The sequence below is a fragment of the Mytilus edulis genome, chromosome 1, assembly GCF_963676685.1.
Source record: "Mytilus edulis chromosome 1, xbMytEdul2.2, whole genome shotgun sequence".
NCBI lineage: Eukaryota > Metazoa > Mollusca > Bivalvia > Mytilida > Mytilidae > Mytilus > Mytilus edulis.
The window spans coordinates 5,769,909-5,786,961 of NC_092344.1; the positions used below are offsets into that span (position 1 = coordinate 5,769,909).

At 32.6% G+C, this 17,053-nt stretch overlaps 1 protein-coding gene across 3 annotated transcripts; it reads left to right on the forward strand.

Annotated features, from left to right (window-relative positions):
* Positions 1-7,134: 7,134 nt before the first annotated feature.
* On the forward strand, positions 7,135-15,435 carry LOC139522631 (octanoyl-[acyl-carrier-protein]:protein N-octanoyltransferase LIPT2, mitochondrial-like). Of its 3 annotated transcripts, XM_071316100.1 has the most exons (5): positions 7,135-9,391; positions 11,813-11,912; positions 12,942-13,094; positions 13,953-14,424; positions 15,076-15,435. In XM_071316100.1, the coding sequence occupies exons 4-5, from the start codon at positions 13,962-13,964 to the stop codon at positions 15,312-15,314; spliced, it is 702 nt and encodes a 233-aa protein (XP_071172201.1). In that variant the 5' UTR covers positions 7,135-9,391; positions 11,813-11,912; positions 12,942-13,094; positions 13,953-13,961; the 3' UTR covers positions 15,315-15,435. The 3 variants fall into 3 exon arrangements, with proteins under 3 accessions (XP_071172201.1, XP_071172209.1, XP_071172215.1); XM_071316108.1 differs by lacking the exon at positions 11,813-11,912; XM_071316114.1 differs by lacking the exon at positions 7,135-9,391 and having other exon boundaries at positions 11,633-11,912.
* The last annotated feature ends 1,618 nt before the right edge of the window (positions 15,436-17,053 follow it).

The window sequence follows — 17,053 nt, forward strand, 5'->3', positions numbered from 1 at the left end:
AAAGGAAAACATTTTAATTTTTGACAGGTTAACAATATTTGGCGAGAAAAAAAACATGTAGTGTACTGTTATTGCTATTTTTATCTTTATTAAATGTTATAATTAACTGTGGAATACCATTCCAAAACCAACTTTAAAAACCTGTTTTTCATAGCAGTGACATTGACCTTTGACCTGAAAATTAGTTTTTCACCTTCCCTGTATCTGCCATTGATATTACTTTCATTCCAAACAAGCAAGGGACATTCTAGTGAAACCAATTATCTCCACTCATAAAAATCTATTCTGAAAAAGTGACATTGACCCCCCAATTAAAAAATTATGTTTAGTAAGTCACCTTGACCTTTGACATTGACCCCATAATCGGAAGGCTGCGCCATTTTCCTATATTTTCTATCTGTATAAGTTCCATGCCAAATAAGCAAGGCAAAGTAGAAATAAATCTTCATCTCCTTCCTCAAAAATATGTTTATAGTCACATTGACCCCAAAAGCGGAAGGCTGCTGTCGTTTTCCTATATCTTCCATCTGTATAAGTTTCATGCCAAAAAGTAAGGCAAACCCTTAATAAATCATCCTCCATCCTCAAAAATCTGTTTTATAAGGCACCTTGACCTTAGACATTGACCCCAAAATAGGAAGGCTGTTGCCGTTTTCCTATATCTTCCATCTGTATACATTCCGTGCCAAACAAGCAAGGCAAACCCGAAATAAATCATTATCTCAGTCCTCAAAAATCTGTTTATAAAACACCTTGACCTTTGACATTGACCCCAAAATCAGAAGGCTGCTGCCGTTTTCCTATATCTTCAATTTGTACAAGTTCCGTGCCAAACAAACACGGCAAACTCGAAATAAATCATCTTTTCCATCCTCAAAAATCTTTTTTATAAGTCACCTTGACCTTTGACATTGACCCAAAATCGGAAGGCTGCTGCCGTTTTGCTATATCTTCCATTTGTACAAGTTCCCTGCCAAACAAGCTAGGCAACCTCGAAATAAATCATCATCTCCATCCTCAAAAATCTATTTTATAAGTCACCTTGACCTTTGACATTGACCCCAGAATCGGGAGACTGCTGCCGTTTTCCTATATCTCCCATATGTATAAGTTTCATTACAAGCCTAACGAGAAACTCGATTTACCAGCATGTAATGATTTTTTTCCAAATCGTTTCACTACTATACGCAGTCTATGGAAGAAGCGAATCAATATAAACGTTTCTTATATCAACGAGCGATATTGTCTTATATCAACGAGTTGCATTGTGGGAAATTTCAGACGAATGTTAGCATTTGTTCAAAGAAAGACAGATTTCTCGGTATATAGTAAAACAGGGTGACATTTAACACGACATGTATAATTTCCATGAATTATTTATATAATAACAGGCAAGGTGTATTTATACGAGAAAATTGAACAAATGAATAAATGAAACATAAATGCAAGATTTATCATTTGTAGATGTACACATTCAATAAATCTCATGTAGAAAATCCAGTGGAATGCAATTGAGATGAATTCAATTGTTTGCTCAGCCAAAATCACCTATAAGTCAAAGATAATGCTATATTTTATTATATCAATGCGATGTTTGTCTTATATAATAGCGATGTGTTTTTAATATCAAAAATTTATAAATGTGATACTTTTCTAATATAACTGCTTTAGTTTTGAATACGATAACACGTCACAATGCATGTCAAGAAAACCGCGATCATAATTCACAAACTAGTTCATGAGCGGTTTAATGTTTGAGGATCAATATCACTAGAATTTAGTACCTGTGACACAATTAACGTTTATATGAACTTTTTATCTCGAAAATATTAAATTATATAAATTAATATATAATGTAACAAACCGAGTATACTGATGTGTATCACTATACAATGAAATAGTTGTTACGACGAGGTTGAATTGCCTGTCATTTATTCACCATTTACACTCGAACTTGTTTCATAAAAAAATTATCTCAGTACATTAACCTCACTTTCATGTAATATATGGTTATTTTCTAAGGCAAGTGCTTGTGACCATCTACAATAACTAACGGTCATCCAGTGTTCAGTACTCTAGTACTATTTTTCCATTCTTAATTTTATTCAATTTTCAGAGTCCTTGCAAATAAACTTCTTCCTTTTGGCTCGAGAACACAGTTATTTCGTAGTGCATTTCTTTCAAACAATAAATTCAAATCATTAAAAACATCGCACATGCTCTATCTCAAAAAGATTTTTACAGTGTAGTGTACTACTGGTGGAAGAAATATTATCAAAATTATTACTTTCCATCAAATTAATAATTTGTTTAAAGTAAACCATTATAGATCAAAGTACTTGGCTCATAGCGAACACCACGATATCTAGAACCTACAAAATTACTAGTGTTAAACTAAACCATTCAATCAGGAAATCAAACGATCTAATTTGTATAAAAAACTAGATTCAAAAGTAAAGGTCAGATTTTGTCGAATCAATCTGAACGAGGACAGTATGAGTCATCTTTGGCACAAGTTAGTTTCATTGTTATCAAAAAAAGAAAGATTTCCATGTGTGCGTTGGGAGAATATCGGATATATATTATTTCGATGCGCTAATTATAAAATTTGCTAGATGTTATATATGTGAATAATAATTTTGATACTTAGCCATGTTATTACGACATTGTTTATAAAACCTTTATTTGACTAGTTTTGCTTCCAAAACGAATTAAGAAATTTGAAAGATGTTACCAAAAACAATTTGAATTTAAGCATGCAATGGTCTAAAAACTGCTTATTTACATACAATACTACTGAGAAGTACAATCACAAAAAAAAACTGAACTCCCGTGGAAAATTCAAAACAAAAAGTCCCTTATCAAATGGCAAAATCAAATGATAAAACACACCAAACGAATGGACAACAACTGTCATATTTCTGAATTGGTAATGGCATTTTCAAATTTTGCAAATGGTGGATTGAACCTGGTTTTAAAGCGCTAAACCTTTCACGTGTATGACAGTCTCATCAAATTCTGTTTTATTTACAGCGATGCGTGAACAAAACAGACATAATAGGTAAAATTGTCAAAAATGGGTACAGCAGTCTAATATTAATACTAATAAGTACTAATATTGATATAACAAAAACACTGCTATGATATTTTAAAAGTATCGCATTGAAATAAGAATTAATAGCATTTGTTTATTTATGTATATAAGAAAAATACAGCACATCAAATTTACAGGAACACACTTTTTCTTTTAATTAACTTCTGAATGCATTAGTAGACTCAATTGTTGTTTATATTTGAACAGTAAGTTTTAAAGTTCGTATTTTCTTAATTTTTAGTTGCCGAAAACAACGTTTTCCGCATAGAATGTCTGCATATTTACGATTGATATAAGATAATATTATTAATTCGTATATTTAAACAAATTTCATTCGTTAAGGGATAGTCACATGTTAAACTATATTTTCGAAGGTAGAGAGAAAACGGCGGATAGCAAAACGCATATTGACCTGCAAAAAGCATATTGCACGGTTATTTTTAGAATATCTAAAAACCAATATACTTTGTGACGTCATGTAATGAATTTCAGGATATTGTTTAACGTTTTGAAACACATGATATATGTGATCGATTATTTGACGAAAAAAATCTTCAAATACATAAGATGTCCAAAAAAAAAAAGTAAATGAAATAGCAACTAATATGTTGTTATTGTCAAGGAGATAATGTAAGATCTATAAAATTCCAACAAACCTAAATGACGATTTTGACACAAATATGGTCAGAAATTAATAATATAACAAATATAGCCTTTGTATGAGGTCAATACAGGATATATCGACCCAAAGAAGTATATCGACCTCGGACTTCGTCCTCAGTCAATATACTTCTTTCAGGTCAATATATCCTTGTATCGACCTCAAACAAAGGCTATATTTGTATAATATCGCTATGTGATTTAAGAAACGTTTTCATCGATTCGCTCCTTCCATAGACTGATACGTAACAGAAAAGGAGAGGCGGAAGATATTAAAGAGAAAACATTGTAACAGTATATCAATATATATGTTACTGGGATAACAACACTCATAAATCGACGAAAATGCACAATCCAATGATAAAAATACAAACAAAAGAAAAAATAAAGTATGTAAAACACAGCAAAGACTGAAGAATCGAACCCCACCTAAAACGGGGGTTGGTTTCAGGTACTCCAGAAGGGTACGCAGATCCTGTTGCACAAGTTAATTTTACTCCACATCAATAAGCTTCATCCCCTTCCTTATATTCACAATCTTTATCAGGGTTATTTTTTCGATCAAGCAAGAGATTCTCTGGTTATGAGGAAACCATTTGTTTCGGACATGAACGGACCAACCGATTTATATATGCTACAGAACATAAGTATAACTATAACCTGTTTTTAGTTATTTTACTTATTAAAAAATCGAAAGGACAAATATTACCATAAAGATTACGTGTAAAGAGACATGGTGAAGTATTGAGACTGCTCCCAGCGTCCTTGTCAAGGTGTAGATAATGTTACATCTATACCTTTATGCAGTAAAATAAAGAGAGTGGATATCAAATTTAATTTTGTATGCAAATGTGTACATATTAAAATTACATTCCATGCTTCAAATCAGTATTTCATTTTGTAGATATCACAATGTACAAATTCTTGTTGACGAAAAAGCAAAAAAAGTCATCTGAAAGATATATAATATACTCATTATAAAAAAAGAAAATCAATTTATGAAATGTATCTGCACTTATTGAGCTGAAATTATAGTGATCACTCAGTCCTCCTCTAACCTCGGACTATGGTGTAACTGTACAACAAACTATGAAAACCAGTGGAAATGGTTTGACTTGTCAGATCGGCGACAGCGATCATTTATTCCACTGGGAATACATAAACAGATTTATAACAGATATTTTCATGGACAAAATTTCAAAGTAAAAGCAAAATCATGGAAGAGGACGCTAAGTATTTGATAATGATTGCCCTGTACAGTAATTCATTATGAAATAGCGTCTGCGGACAATATTTTACATGAAATTTTGTCCGACGGATGCATTTCATAGGGGACATCATTTATGTTCCAATCACGAACACCCTTTCTATATAACCTGAGACTGTGTGTATAACAGCCCAATATACTTTAAAAATCAGTTGAAATGGTATTAATAATCTACGAAAGACCAGAGGGGACCTACAAAAAAAATAATATTATATCGTTATCTCAATATATATATATCGTTATCTCAATATATATATATATCGTTATCTCGATAAAATTAAATCGTTATCTTGATAATTTATATCGTTATCTCGAAATTTATATAGTTATATCGATGTATTCTACGGAAGCGTATATTACCCTCGTTTTAATACTTATAATCCAAGATGGCGATATAACTTTTAGCGAGAAAATGCTTTATTTCTCATTACTGCGATTTATTTTTTTCGACAAAATGCCTAACAAGGCATTTAGGCGCTTTGTTTTTTATCGCCTTAAAAATAAATCGTCTTAAATAACGCGACATATTTTCAAAACGAGAAAAAAAATTACGATTAATTTATAAGTCAATAAAAATATCATGCAATAATAATAAATTGCCTTTTTTTTCTTATTACTGCGATTTATTTTTTTCGACAAAATGCCTAACAAGGCATTTAGCCGATTTGTTTTTTATCGCCATAAAAATAAATCGTTTTAAATAACGTGACAAATTATCAAAACGAGAAACAATTTTACGATTAATTTATAAGTCAATAAAAATATCATGCAATAATAATAAATTGCCTTTTTTTCTTCGATATATTGTTTTATAAAGCAACAAATTGTTTTAAATTAAGGCGAGCAACGGGAAAGTTTTCAGCTAAATCGAGATAAATATGGCACGATTTTAACCTGTTCATTTTCATTTTGATTTCGGAAGGACCAGGTCGCCATCACATTTGGGCATTTTATTTCAAGCAAATGGAGGTAAGATAAGAAACAATTTATTAAATGAAATCTCGCCGCGATATAGCCTTGTTGTGCTCATGTGGCGTTAAACAAACAACAATCAATCAATCAATCAATCTTTAAGTTATTGTTGTAAAAAAACTTCTATAAAAAGGCTTTTACACGTGTCTGCCGTAGTATACACACGTTAGGGGAATTAAGTTTTTGGTGCATAAAAAACACAACCCTTTTTCCCCAGCTGTGAAAGTATAATGGTCGCTTTAAAAAATAATCAGGTTTGACTATAAATTAACATAGGGTGTCACGAAATTTACGTTGAAGAGAGCCAGTCGAGTTCTAATTTTTTTAATTCACAGTTGCGGCAAAATAAGATCCTTTGATGTTTTAACTCTGAGACACCACAAATTCATTTGAACTATATAGACCCCCTCCCCCCTATATAAAGTTCCAATGACTGTTCTTGTGACTATTGTTACTTTGAAGTTTTCAGTGAGAAAAAAAATCTCGTGCAGTACTAAAAAAATGAGGGGGCAGATTAATTATTGTTCGGTTAATATAAAAAAGAAGATGTGGTGTAATTGCCAATGAGACAACTCTTCACAAGAGACCAAATGACACAGAAATTAACAACTATAATAGGTCACCGTACGACCTTTAACAATGATCAAAGCCCATACCGCAATGTTTTTGTATGTGCAATACACAGTACAAAGACGACAAATTTTATCAGTGTTTCGGCTGTTTTCTGTTCTTTAGTCAGGTTGTTGTCTCTTTGACACATTCCCAATTTCCATTTTTAGATTAAGTAAACAAAAATTTCCCTCTATGATATATATAAAAAAGAAGATTTGGTGTAATTGCCAATGAGACAACTCTAAACAAGAGACCAAATGACACAGAAATTAACAACTATAGGTAACCGTACGGCCTTCAACAATGAGCAAAGCCCATACCGCATAGTCAGCTATAAAAGGCCCCGAAATAACAAATGTAAAACAATTCAAACGAGAAAACTAACGGCCAAATTAATGTACAAATAAATGAACGAAAAACAAATACATGTAACACAGCAACAAACGACAACCACTGAATTACAGGCTCCTGACTTGGGACAGGCACATACATACATAATGTGGCGGGGTTAAACATGACGTTAGCGGGATCCCAACCCTCCCCCTAACCTGGGACAGTGGTGAAACAGTACAACATAAGAACGAAAGAACATGACACAGAAATTACCAATTATAGGTCACCGTACGCGTACGGTACAAAACCAATACCGCATAGTCAGCTATAAAAGGCCCTAAATGACAAATGTAACACAATGAACAAAACATAAATATGTAACACAACAACAAACGACAACCACTGAATTACAGGCTCCTGACTTAGGACAGGCACATACATACATTATGTGGCGGGGTTAAACATGTTAGCGGGATCCCAACCCTCCCCTAACCTTGGACAGTGGTGTAACAGTACAACATATAGGAACGAACTATAAAAATCAGTTGAAAAAGGCTTAACACATCAGATGGATAGAAATACATCTAACAAAAACAGAGTGGCTCAGCACTTATACATCCCAACAACAAAAAGACTATTAGTACCGATCTGAGAGTACTCGCAGTTACTGACAGCTAGTTCAAAGCCAATAACAACCCTTATTTTCCATATTTTTTTTACTATAAATACTGACATGACGTATTGTTAACTTCGTATTGAAAATAAGCTGTTTTGGTCCGCCATACCAGGAATATATATATTGACTGTTAAACTGTTCCCATGCCATACAATGTACACATACCGGCACTTGTCTCAGAAAAAAATCTGTATACCTTAAGGATGTACTTAGGTGAGGTTTTTGTGATTTGGTCAAATGTTCGGACTCCTTTTTTTCCTTAGATACAGGGTAAAATATTTTGCCCCATAACACCCACTTTTCATTTCTTAGAAATCTTCAAATAGCTTATATAAGGTCAGAAACAAAATTTAAGCAGAGTCGAGACTGTAGATTTCTTTTCTTACGATTTGAGACCCAAATAACACCAAATTAATGCTTAAAATATAAGGTAAAAGTCAGAGCAGTGGCGGATCCCGAACGTTTTATAAGATGGGGCCCACTGACTGACCTAAGAGAGGAAGTGGCGGATCCCGAACTTTTTATAAGAGGGGGCCCACTGACTGACCTAAATGGGAAGTGGCGGAATAGGTTAGGGTTCCAGGGGTTGGAACCCCCTTTTGTGTACGATCAATGCATTTGTATTAAGACATTATGTTTGGAACCTCCCCCCCCCCATTTTACTCTGGGTTGTGAACCCCCTTTTAAAAATAACTAGATCCGCCCATGGAGGGACCCACTCCAGTCATGCTTCAGTTTTCAGTGATTCCTAATATAATCAACTAAATTGGCGTACGTATATCTTTTTTATTGCATAGCAATATAATATTTCCCACAGAAAATAACCAAAAGTTAGCGTGCAATAAATTCCAATATTGCACTAGTGCAATAAATCTTCAAAAATGACTTCATCAACGACAGAATCTTAGTTTAAACCAATTTTCACTTTCAAATATTATATTGCTAAAAAATATGAGGGTTATTGCATGATTATTGGGGAATATTGTCCCTTGTACACTCACAAGCTCGTGCAATAATATTAAATTCTACTCCGGACAATTCCCCAATATTCATACAATAACCCTACATAATATAGGATTCGTTTTCTGAGACAAGTGCCTGTGCCGCCATATATACATGTCTGGATCACAGGGGCCGGTAACATACTGTTTGGAAAAAAAATGTTTACACTGATATGTAATAATACGTATTATTATACTTTACTATAGTAACCACTATAATAAAATAACCTTCACAAATAACCCCTCTTTCCCGCGGGTAACTGCGCATAGGCAGAATAACTGTTAGGGAATATGCACGTTGTCAAAATAACCCCATATTTCCCGCGGGCAACTGCGCGTATGCAAAATAACTGTGTGGGAATGAGCGCGTAGGCAAAATAACTCATTTGGTGGCAATTTGCACGACGTCTTTCAAATAACAACTTAACGTTCAGTTCAGTATAATAATACAGTTATGGCCTTTATAAAAGTTAATATCCAAAATTATTAAATCTCGAAAAAGATTATTTTCCCTCGGTCCTACGGACCTCGAGGAAAATAACCCTTTTCTCGATTTAATAATTTTGGATATTAAAACTTTTGATGAAGGCCATAATTGTATATTATTACATATCAGTGTAATTTTTTTTTCAAACAGTATGTTACCGGCCCCTATGATATGGATCATGTGGATGATCGTACCTGGGGACAGTCAATACAGATCGTTTCCTTCCCCTTTCACCGAATATTCCTCTGTGAGTTCCATCAAATGCGCTACAGTAGATATGTATAATCAGGTATATTTTAGTTACTATAAAAATAACAAAATAAATAACATATGTATATAAATTGAATATCCGAATATTTTGTTTTGTGAAGGAGGGCGCACAAGAGAATATATATATAGTAGTATGATTTCTGTCTTTGGGGGCCACGGGGGGTAACTTCGATTTTATTTGGTAGGAGTGTGCCATTTTTGCCATTAAAAACTGTACCCATTCTTATATAGCATACACTGAAATTGGGAAAAAACGAATGTAAGGAAAAAAATCACAGGAAAAAAGTCACATACAAAAAATTCAGGGATAAAAAGTCAGAGGAAAAAAAGTCACAACTTTATTTTGAGATATTTTGTATGCTTTTTCTTACAAAACTTATTTTATTTAAATTTCTTTTTGATTTTATTAATAAATAAGATGTTGTTCAACTTTGTATTCTTTTGTAAAGGGAAAAATTATCTTAAACTGAATAATTATAGGTCTTTATCATTTAAGCATTGTGATAAAGATTGAACTGAATTTTCTGCAATATAAACACTTGAAACTGCTTGAGAGAGGGAATTTATTTGCATCCCAAAAAATACAGAATAAGAAAAAAAGAATCACATGTAAAGAGAATAAATAATAATACATTGTGGCCTTTACATATAGATGATTTCCAACCTTTTGAAATGAAGAAATACAAAAATTCTATTTCAATCTTTAAACAAAACTTATACACATGTAGACAACTTCAATGGGAAAAAAAACAATTCACCTGTACAGGTAAAGTACTGATGCAGGATAACATTTACACACCTTTTAAATAAATAGATAAAAAATAATGAAACTGATTAGCTTGACCACCAGTCCATGGTTTATGACCCCAATAAATGGCCAACATCCCAGGTTTTATGACCCCTCAAATAAATGGTCACCATTTGATGCGACTATAGCAGATGTTGACCATATACTAAGAGTTTGTTCCAGGTTGTACTCTGGGTTGTACTGTAAGAGGGAGGTAGGGGGTCTCAAGAATTTTTTGGGATGAGTTTTTTATTTTCACTTTTTGCGTGGTGGTTTATTTTTTGTGCACACGACCATTTATTTTCAACCTCATTTAAAACTAATTCCCCTCTTGTCATGCCAGATTATTTTTTTCCTGACAATTGGGCTCAAGTTATTAGGGCCCCGCCAAAGGCGGGTCGCCCTATAGTGATCAGTCCGTCTGTCCGTCCGTCCGTCCGTCCATAACAAAATCTTGTCCGCTCCATATCTTGAAAACGGTTATTTTTTCAAAGTTTATACTTCACATGTATATTGACCAACACCAGAGGGTGTGTCATAATGTATGTTCAACTTTGTAGGTCAAAGGTCAAGGACAAAAACTTAGGTTTTAGTATAGAACCCCATGTCCTATGGGAAAGATCCTGTCCGCTCCATATCTCAAGAACTGTTATGATTTCAAAATTATACTTCACATGTATATTGACCAATACCAGAGAGTGTGTCATAATGTATGTTCAACTGTGTAGGTCAAAGGTCAAGGTCAAATACTTAGGTTTTGGTATAGAACCCCATGTCCTATGGGAAAGATCCTGTCCGCTCCATATCTTGAGAACCATTATGATTTCAAAGTTTATACTTCACATGTATATTAACCAACACAAGAGTTGTGTCATAATGTTTGTTCAAATTTGTAGGTCAACGGTCAAGGTCAAAAATTTAGATTTTATTATGGAACCCCATGACCTATGGGAAAGATCCTGTCCGCTACATATCTTGAGAACCATTAGGATAAGTTTGTACTTGACATGTTTATTAAGCAACAATTTTGTAGGTCAAAGGTCAAGGTAAAACACTTACAGTTGGGAATCCCATGTCCTATGGTAAAGATTGTGTCTGTTATTGACAGCGGGCCCACAGTGATGGCTCCCAATGGCCATCTCACTGATATCTAGTTATTTTCAGCTTTTTTCAGGACAAGTTATTTATTATTCAAAATCCTCCTGGCCCTCAACATGGTCGTCCCCTTAAATAGTGTTTGAAGGTAGAATTTGCTAGATATTTTAATTTTTCTAATTTTGCCTTTTATAAAGAACTTCTAATATGAAGCCTACATACTTTTAAGCATTTTATCAAATTACTTTGAACTCATTTTCAACTTAGTAAAAAAGCTTGAAAAGTTGTATCCCTTTGTTTAAAAGTAATAAAAACTTTTTAAATGCATTTTTAGCTCACCTAGCCTAAATGGCCATGTGAGCTAAATGCCATCACTTGGCGTCGTCTGTCATCCGTTGTCCGTCGTCGTAAACTATTTCAAAGATCTTGGATCTTCTCTGAATCGCATTTATCCATACTCATAGTTGACTAAAGACTATATTATCATACAAAAATCACGTTTCTATACATAGAAGTCCATACATATTGTATACCTGAGTTTGATTGCATTTTTTTAAGGACACAGAGAAGACAAAAAGACCGTTAAAGATTTTTACGCATGACAGGAGGATAAGAAAAGGTGTATTTGCCTCTTCATTTGCAGATATGGTCAATAAATGTAAGTTTATACTGCTATGGTTTGAATTTGAATAGTAATAATAAACAAAACAAGAAGCTGGACATCCAGGGTGATGTATTGCCATCAACTTTGTCCTCTGTCCAACTGTCTCATCTGTTGCAAATTTTCCTTTAAAGAATTCTTCTTTTGTGAAACCTCTGAGTCCATTAAAAATACCTAAATGTAAAAATGCCCTACCCTACTAGTGAGGCTACCTAGCTAGAAAATAGCTGCCTACTCAAAATCTTTTATTGTCCTGATGTGAAACAGTACACAATGCTTATTACCATTAAACACAGATCAGGTTCGAAATTGGAGAGTGTCACTTTAACTGTTACTGAGTTATGCCCCTTTTTAACATAAAAATTGCTAAATCTGTGGTTTCCAATCTCTAACGTTCTGTAGTTTGCCTCAACCAAATATTATGAAACTTACATACAATGCTTATTACCATAATACACAGATCAAGTAGTGCCACTTCTATCGTTCTTGGGTTATACCCACTTATAAACATAAAAATAGCTATAACTTTTAAGTTTCCGATCTCTAACTTAAGTTTGCTTCAATCAAATATTATGAAACTTATACACAATACTCATTATCATAACACACAGATAAACACACAGATAAAGTTCCAAATATGTGAGTGTCAAATTTACTGGTTGGTTAGTTATGCCCCTTTATAAACATAAAAAAAACAAAAACAAATATATTTACATGTGGGGGCATCTGTGGCCAATGGACACATTCTTCCATTTTTTACAACTCTGTTAGAAAGAAAAAGGACACAATATATATAAAGATTGTCTTAAATTCTAATGAAACAATTATCAAAATCCATCTAGGATAAAGATTGTTCATGAAGTAAGTAAATTGGTAGGAGCAACACAGGTCCTGTAGCAGTCTGTCAAAATTAAATTACTAAATATTAAATGAGCATGTCATTTGTTTAATTTTTGGAATTGGGATCATTTGCTGTAATTTACATAATATAATCACATTTATATGAATAAAGTCATTTCTTTTTAGGTAAGGAAAAGTTTACTATTGCAGAGGGCAACCATATAACATTTGTTCTAAATGAAGATGGTGTGGAAATAGATGACGAATTTTTTTCAACTCTCACACCAAACACAATCCTCATGATTTTGAACGAGGGTGAAACATGGAACAAGCAGTTTGGTATGATTTTTAAGTTTTTAATCTTTCTTTGTCCAAAATCAACTTAAATCTTTGTTATATACAATATACAATGTATATTCACTTTTTACCACCAACTGATAAATTAAAATAATCTTTACCATTCAGTGATAACAAGCAGTTTTTTTTACATCTTAATATTTTATGATGTATTTAAATGAGTAGTTATTGTTGCAAACTCCATTAGAAATTTTAATTGAGATTATTTTTGGAATAAGGGAAAGGGGGATGTGATTAAAAAAATTGGGTTCAATTTTTCTCATTTAAAATTTCATAAATAAAAAGAAAATTTCTTCAAACATTTTTTTGAGAGGATTAATATTCAACAGCATAGTGAATTGCTCTAAGAGAAAACAAAAATTTTAAGTTCATTAGAACACATTCATTCTGTGTCAGAAACCTATGCTGTGTCAACTATTTAATCACAATCCAAATTTAGAGCTGAATCCAGCTTGAATGTTGTGTTCATACTTGCCCCAACGGTTCACGGTTCAACCTCTGCGGTCGTATAAAGCTACGCCCTGTGGAGCATCTGGTTATCGTCTAAAACAAAGTGAACATTTTATTGTCACACACCAAAAACTACAGATTATGAGATAACGTCATTTGGCAAGCATTTTTACCATTAATTGTCATGAAAGTACCCCAATTACCACCCTCATATATATGAATGTACATGTATGTCTTGTCAGACTTTTAACAAAATGTAGAAAAATAGCTAAGGGAGAAAGTACAGCTTGGTTAGGTTAGAATAATTTATATCAATTTGTCAATCTTCTTTCAAGTTAGAATAATGTCATTAATGATTATCAAAATACAAGTGAGCTATTTCTATTACAGACAAATGTCATGATGAGCTCTTACAGCAAGATTGTGAGTGTATTGAATCTTGGAAGAATGGGATTCCTTGATGCTTATAAAGTACAGACTAAATTTGCACGACAGCATTTAGACAATATGGCAGGAGTACACGGTGCAAAAGGAGAAAATGTGGTATTACTTGTAGAGCATAACCCAGTTTATACCATTGGAATTAGATCTAAAGACTATTCTGAAGAATATGAACAAAACCTTAAAAAGCTAGGTGTTGAATTCTGCAGAACAGATAGAGGCGGTTTAATTACCTATCATGGACCAGGACAACTTGTTGCTTATCCAATTTTAAATCTAAAATATTTTACTCCAAATATGAAGTGGTATATTTGTTCCATGGAAAAGACAATGATTGGAACTTGCAAACATTATGGTCTAAATGTCCATTCAACAGAAGATACAGGAGTATGGATTGGAGATAGGAAAATTGGAGCTATTGGTAAGTCTGAAAGGTCTTTTTTACCATCAATATTAGCTATTTATCAAGACATACAATCATGGCTTATGTTTGAAAGCAAAAATAAAAGTTTTATTTTTGGTTTTCAAACCATTATTTGTGAAAGACATTTATTTTGATGTTTTGAACAGTTGAAAATTACTAAAAATTGATGCAGGAATGAATGATCAAACACTTTATATGTTTTGTATACTTTTAATTAAAAAAATGTTTTTATCATGTTTACAGAAGATAAAATTTCATGAATATATTTGTTTTTGAGCTACAATTTGTGTTTCATAACATTATATGAATTTCTCAATAAGTAGCGGTACTCTACAAAGATTATCATTTTTATACCATAAACTGAAGAAAATTATATATATATATATATCCGGGTTGATAAGGTGTAAAACATTTACGTGAATAAAATGTTCTCTTCCTGAATATGCATTTAATTTGCCACTGAACATTAAACAAACATCCATCCATTATTAAAAGACTGTACCAGTTAAATCCTTTGTAAAATAAGATTTTGTTTCAAATGAGTGCCAGAATCCATTTGCAAATTTATGGTATCATACATTGTGTAGCATTATATTTAATGCACAAATATAATTTGTTTCAATTTTATCAATTATCATTATATTGTAGGTGTACATGGTCGCAGATATGTTACAACTCATGGTGTATCATTGAACTGTAATACTGATTTGAACTGGTTTAAACATATAGTACCTTGTGGATTAGAAGGAAAAGATGTTACATCCCTTAGTAAAGAAAAGGGATGTGATATTGATATAAACGATGCTGTAAAACCATTTTTAGAAAATTTTCAAAGACAATTTGATTGTCAATTAAAGTATATAGATAAAGAAAACAGAGGAATATAAACACAAAATGAGTATAAAATGAATCATGTTTAATTTATTAACAAAATATATTTTATTTATTTCCACATTTTTATAGATCCAATATTATGATTAAGAAAATAAATTGTTTATAAAAAAAAATATTTGCCAAATTGATCTATTGGAAAGAAGTTATAAATTGTGAATATGAATTTCATTAGAGATTCTATGTTTTAAAATAATTTGATGTGAATATATGAACAACAGGAGATATATGACAATAGAACAACAAACCAACAACACAATAAACCAAATGATATTGATCCATTTAATGTGATTGTGTCTTCAGGTGAGGACTCTTTGATGGTGCTGTAGAAAAGAATCTTCCTTCACTTCTCTGGGTAAAAATTACATGAAAAGTGCATTGGCTGTTATGTCTTGTCCGTTTAAACAACCAGAATTGATTTAATGCTATTAGTCCAAAAGAAAATGTTTAACTACAAATATCACCTTTATTTAACATAGACAATGATCTGTGAAAATGAGGTCATAGTCAGATAATTTATAAACCAAGCTGGACAGACATAAAATTTTACAGTAATTGTCACAATCATTCCATACACCAATTATTGTTGACCTTATTACTAATAGTATCTAAGCAACAGATTAAACCAGAAAACATCGAACATTAAACCATGAAAAAGAGGTCAAGGACAGATGACACCTGCCAGACAGACATGACCACTTCACAAGCAATCTATACACCAAATATAGTTGACAAATAGCTTATAGTATTATAAAACAAAAAAAAACAAAAACAAAAAAATGTTGACCAATGAACCATGAAAAGCAGGTCATGGTCAGATTATACTTGCCAAATTCACATGTAAACTTTTAATCTTTCCTAACACCAATTATCACTGATATATTGCTTATAGTATTTGAAAAACAGAACAAAACATAAAACCCCAAAGAGGCATTAGCTGTCAGTTTCATGTTCATGGATTTGACTAAAATTCTCATATTTGATTTATAATTAACTATTAAAAACCTGCATCCAAATAACAAGTCTAAAATAAATGAGTGCACAAGCTGAAGTGTCTCGCCTTCTTTACTAACCATTGAAATTATGTTGATAGTCCTAAATATAAAGCTTTACTTCAAGTATCACATAAACTTAACATGATCCAAGAAAATGAGGTGAAGGTCATATAAACCAAACTAGAAATTCATGCACACCTTACAATCATTCAGTTCACTAAATAAAGTTGACCTTTTGCATCTAGTTTCTAAGAAACAGACATAACCAAGAAAAATAAACATTGAACAATGAACTTTAAGCCGACTTAACTGTATCTGTAGTATCCTTTATCTCCAATTCGATGTGATCGATGCGTTCCACATAGTCACCAAATTTTGAATTGTTTAGTGAAAGAACGTCATCTATATAGCGGAAAGTAGAGTTAAAGGATATTGCTAACTTCTTATCTTTCTTCCTAAGAAGTTCCTGCATGAAGTCAGCCTCATAATAATAAAGAAACAAGTCGGCAAGTAGAGGGGCACAGTTTGTTCCCATTGTGATGCTGACAGTTCGTTGAAAAACACGTCCTCCGAACGTAACAAATATGTTGTCAATAAAGAAATCAAGCATCTAATATCGGTTTCAGAGAATTTTTTGTTTGAATCAGAGTGATTTTCTACAAAGTAGGATTTATCCCTCCCTAAGACAACGATACTTGTATCTACGTTGGCCATTCTTTTTTATGAAGCAAAGTAATAAC

Bases quoted from the DNA above. Each gene is read 5' to 3' on its own strand.
- LOC139522631 (XM_071316100.1), top strand. From the start codon at position 13,962: ATGATGAGCTCTTACAGCAAGATTGTGAGTGTATTGAATCTTGGAAGA. The intron at 14,425-15,075 runs GTAAGTCTGAAA...ATTATATTGTAG, and splicing joins TAGGAAAATTGGAGCTATTG to GTGTACATGGTCGCAGATAT.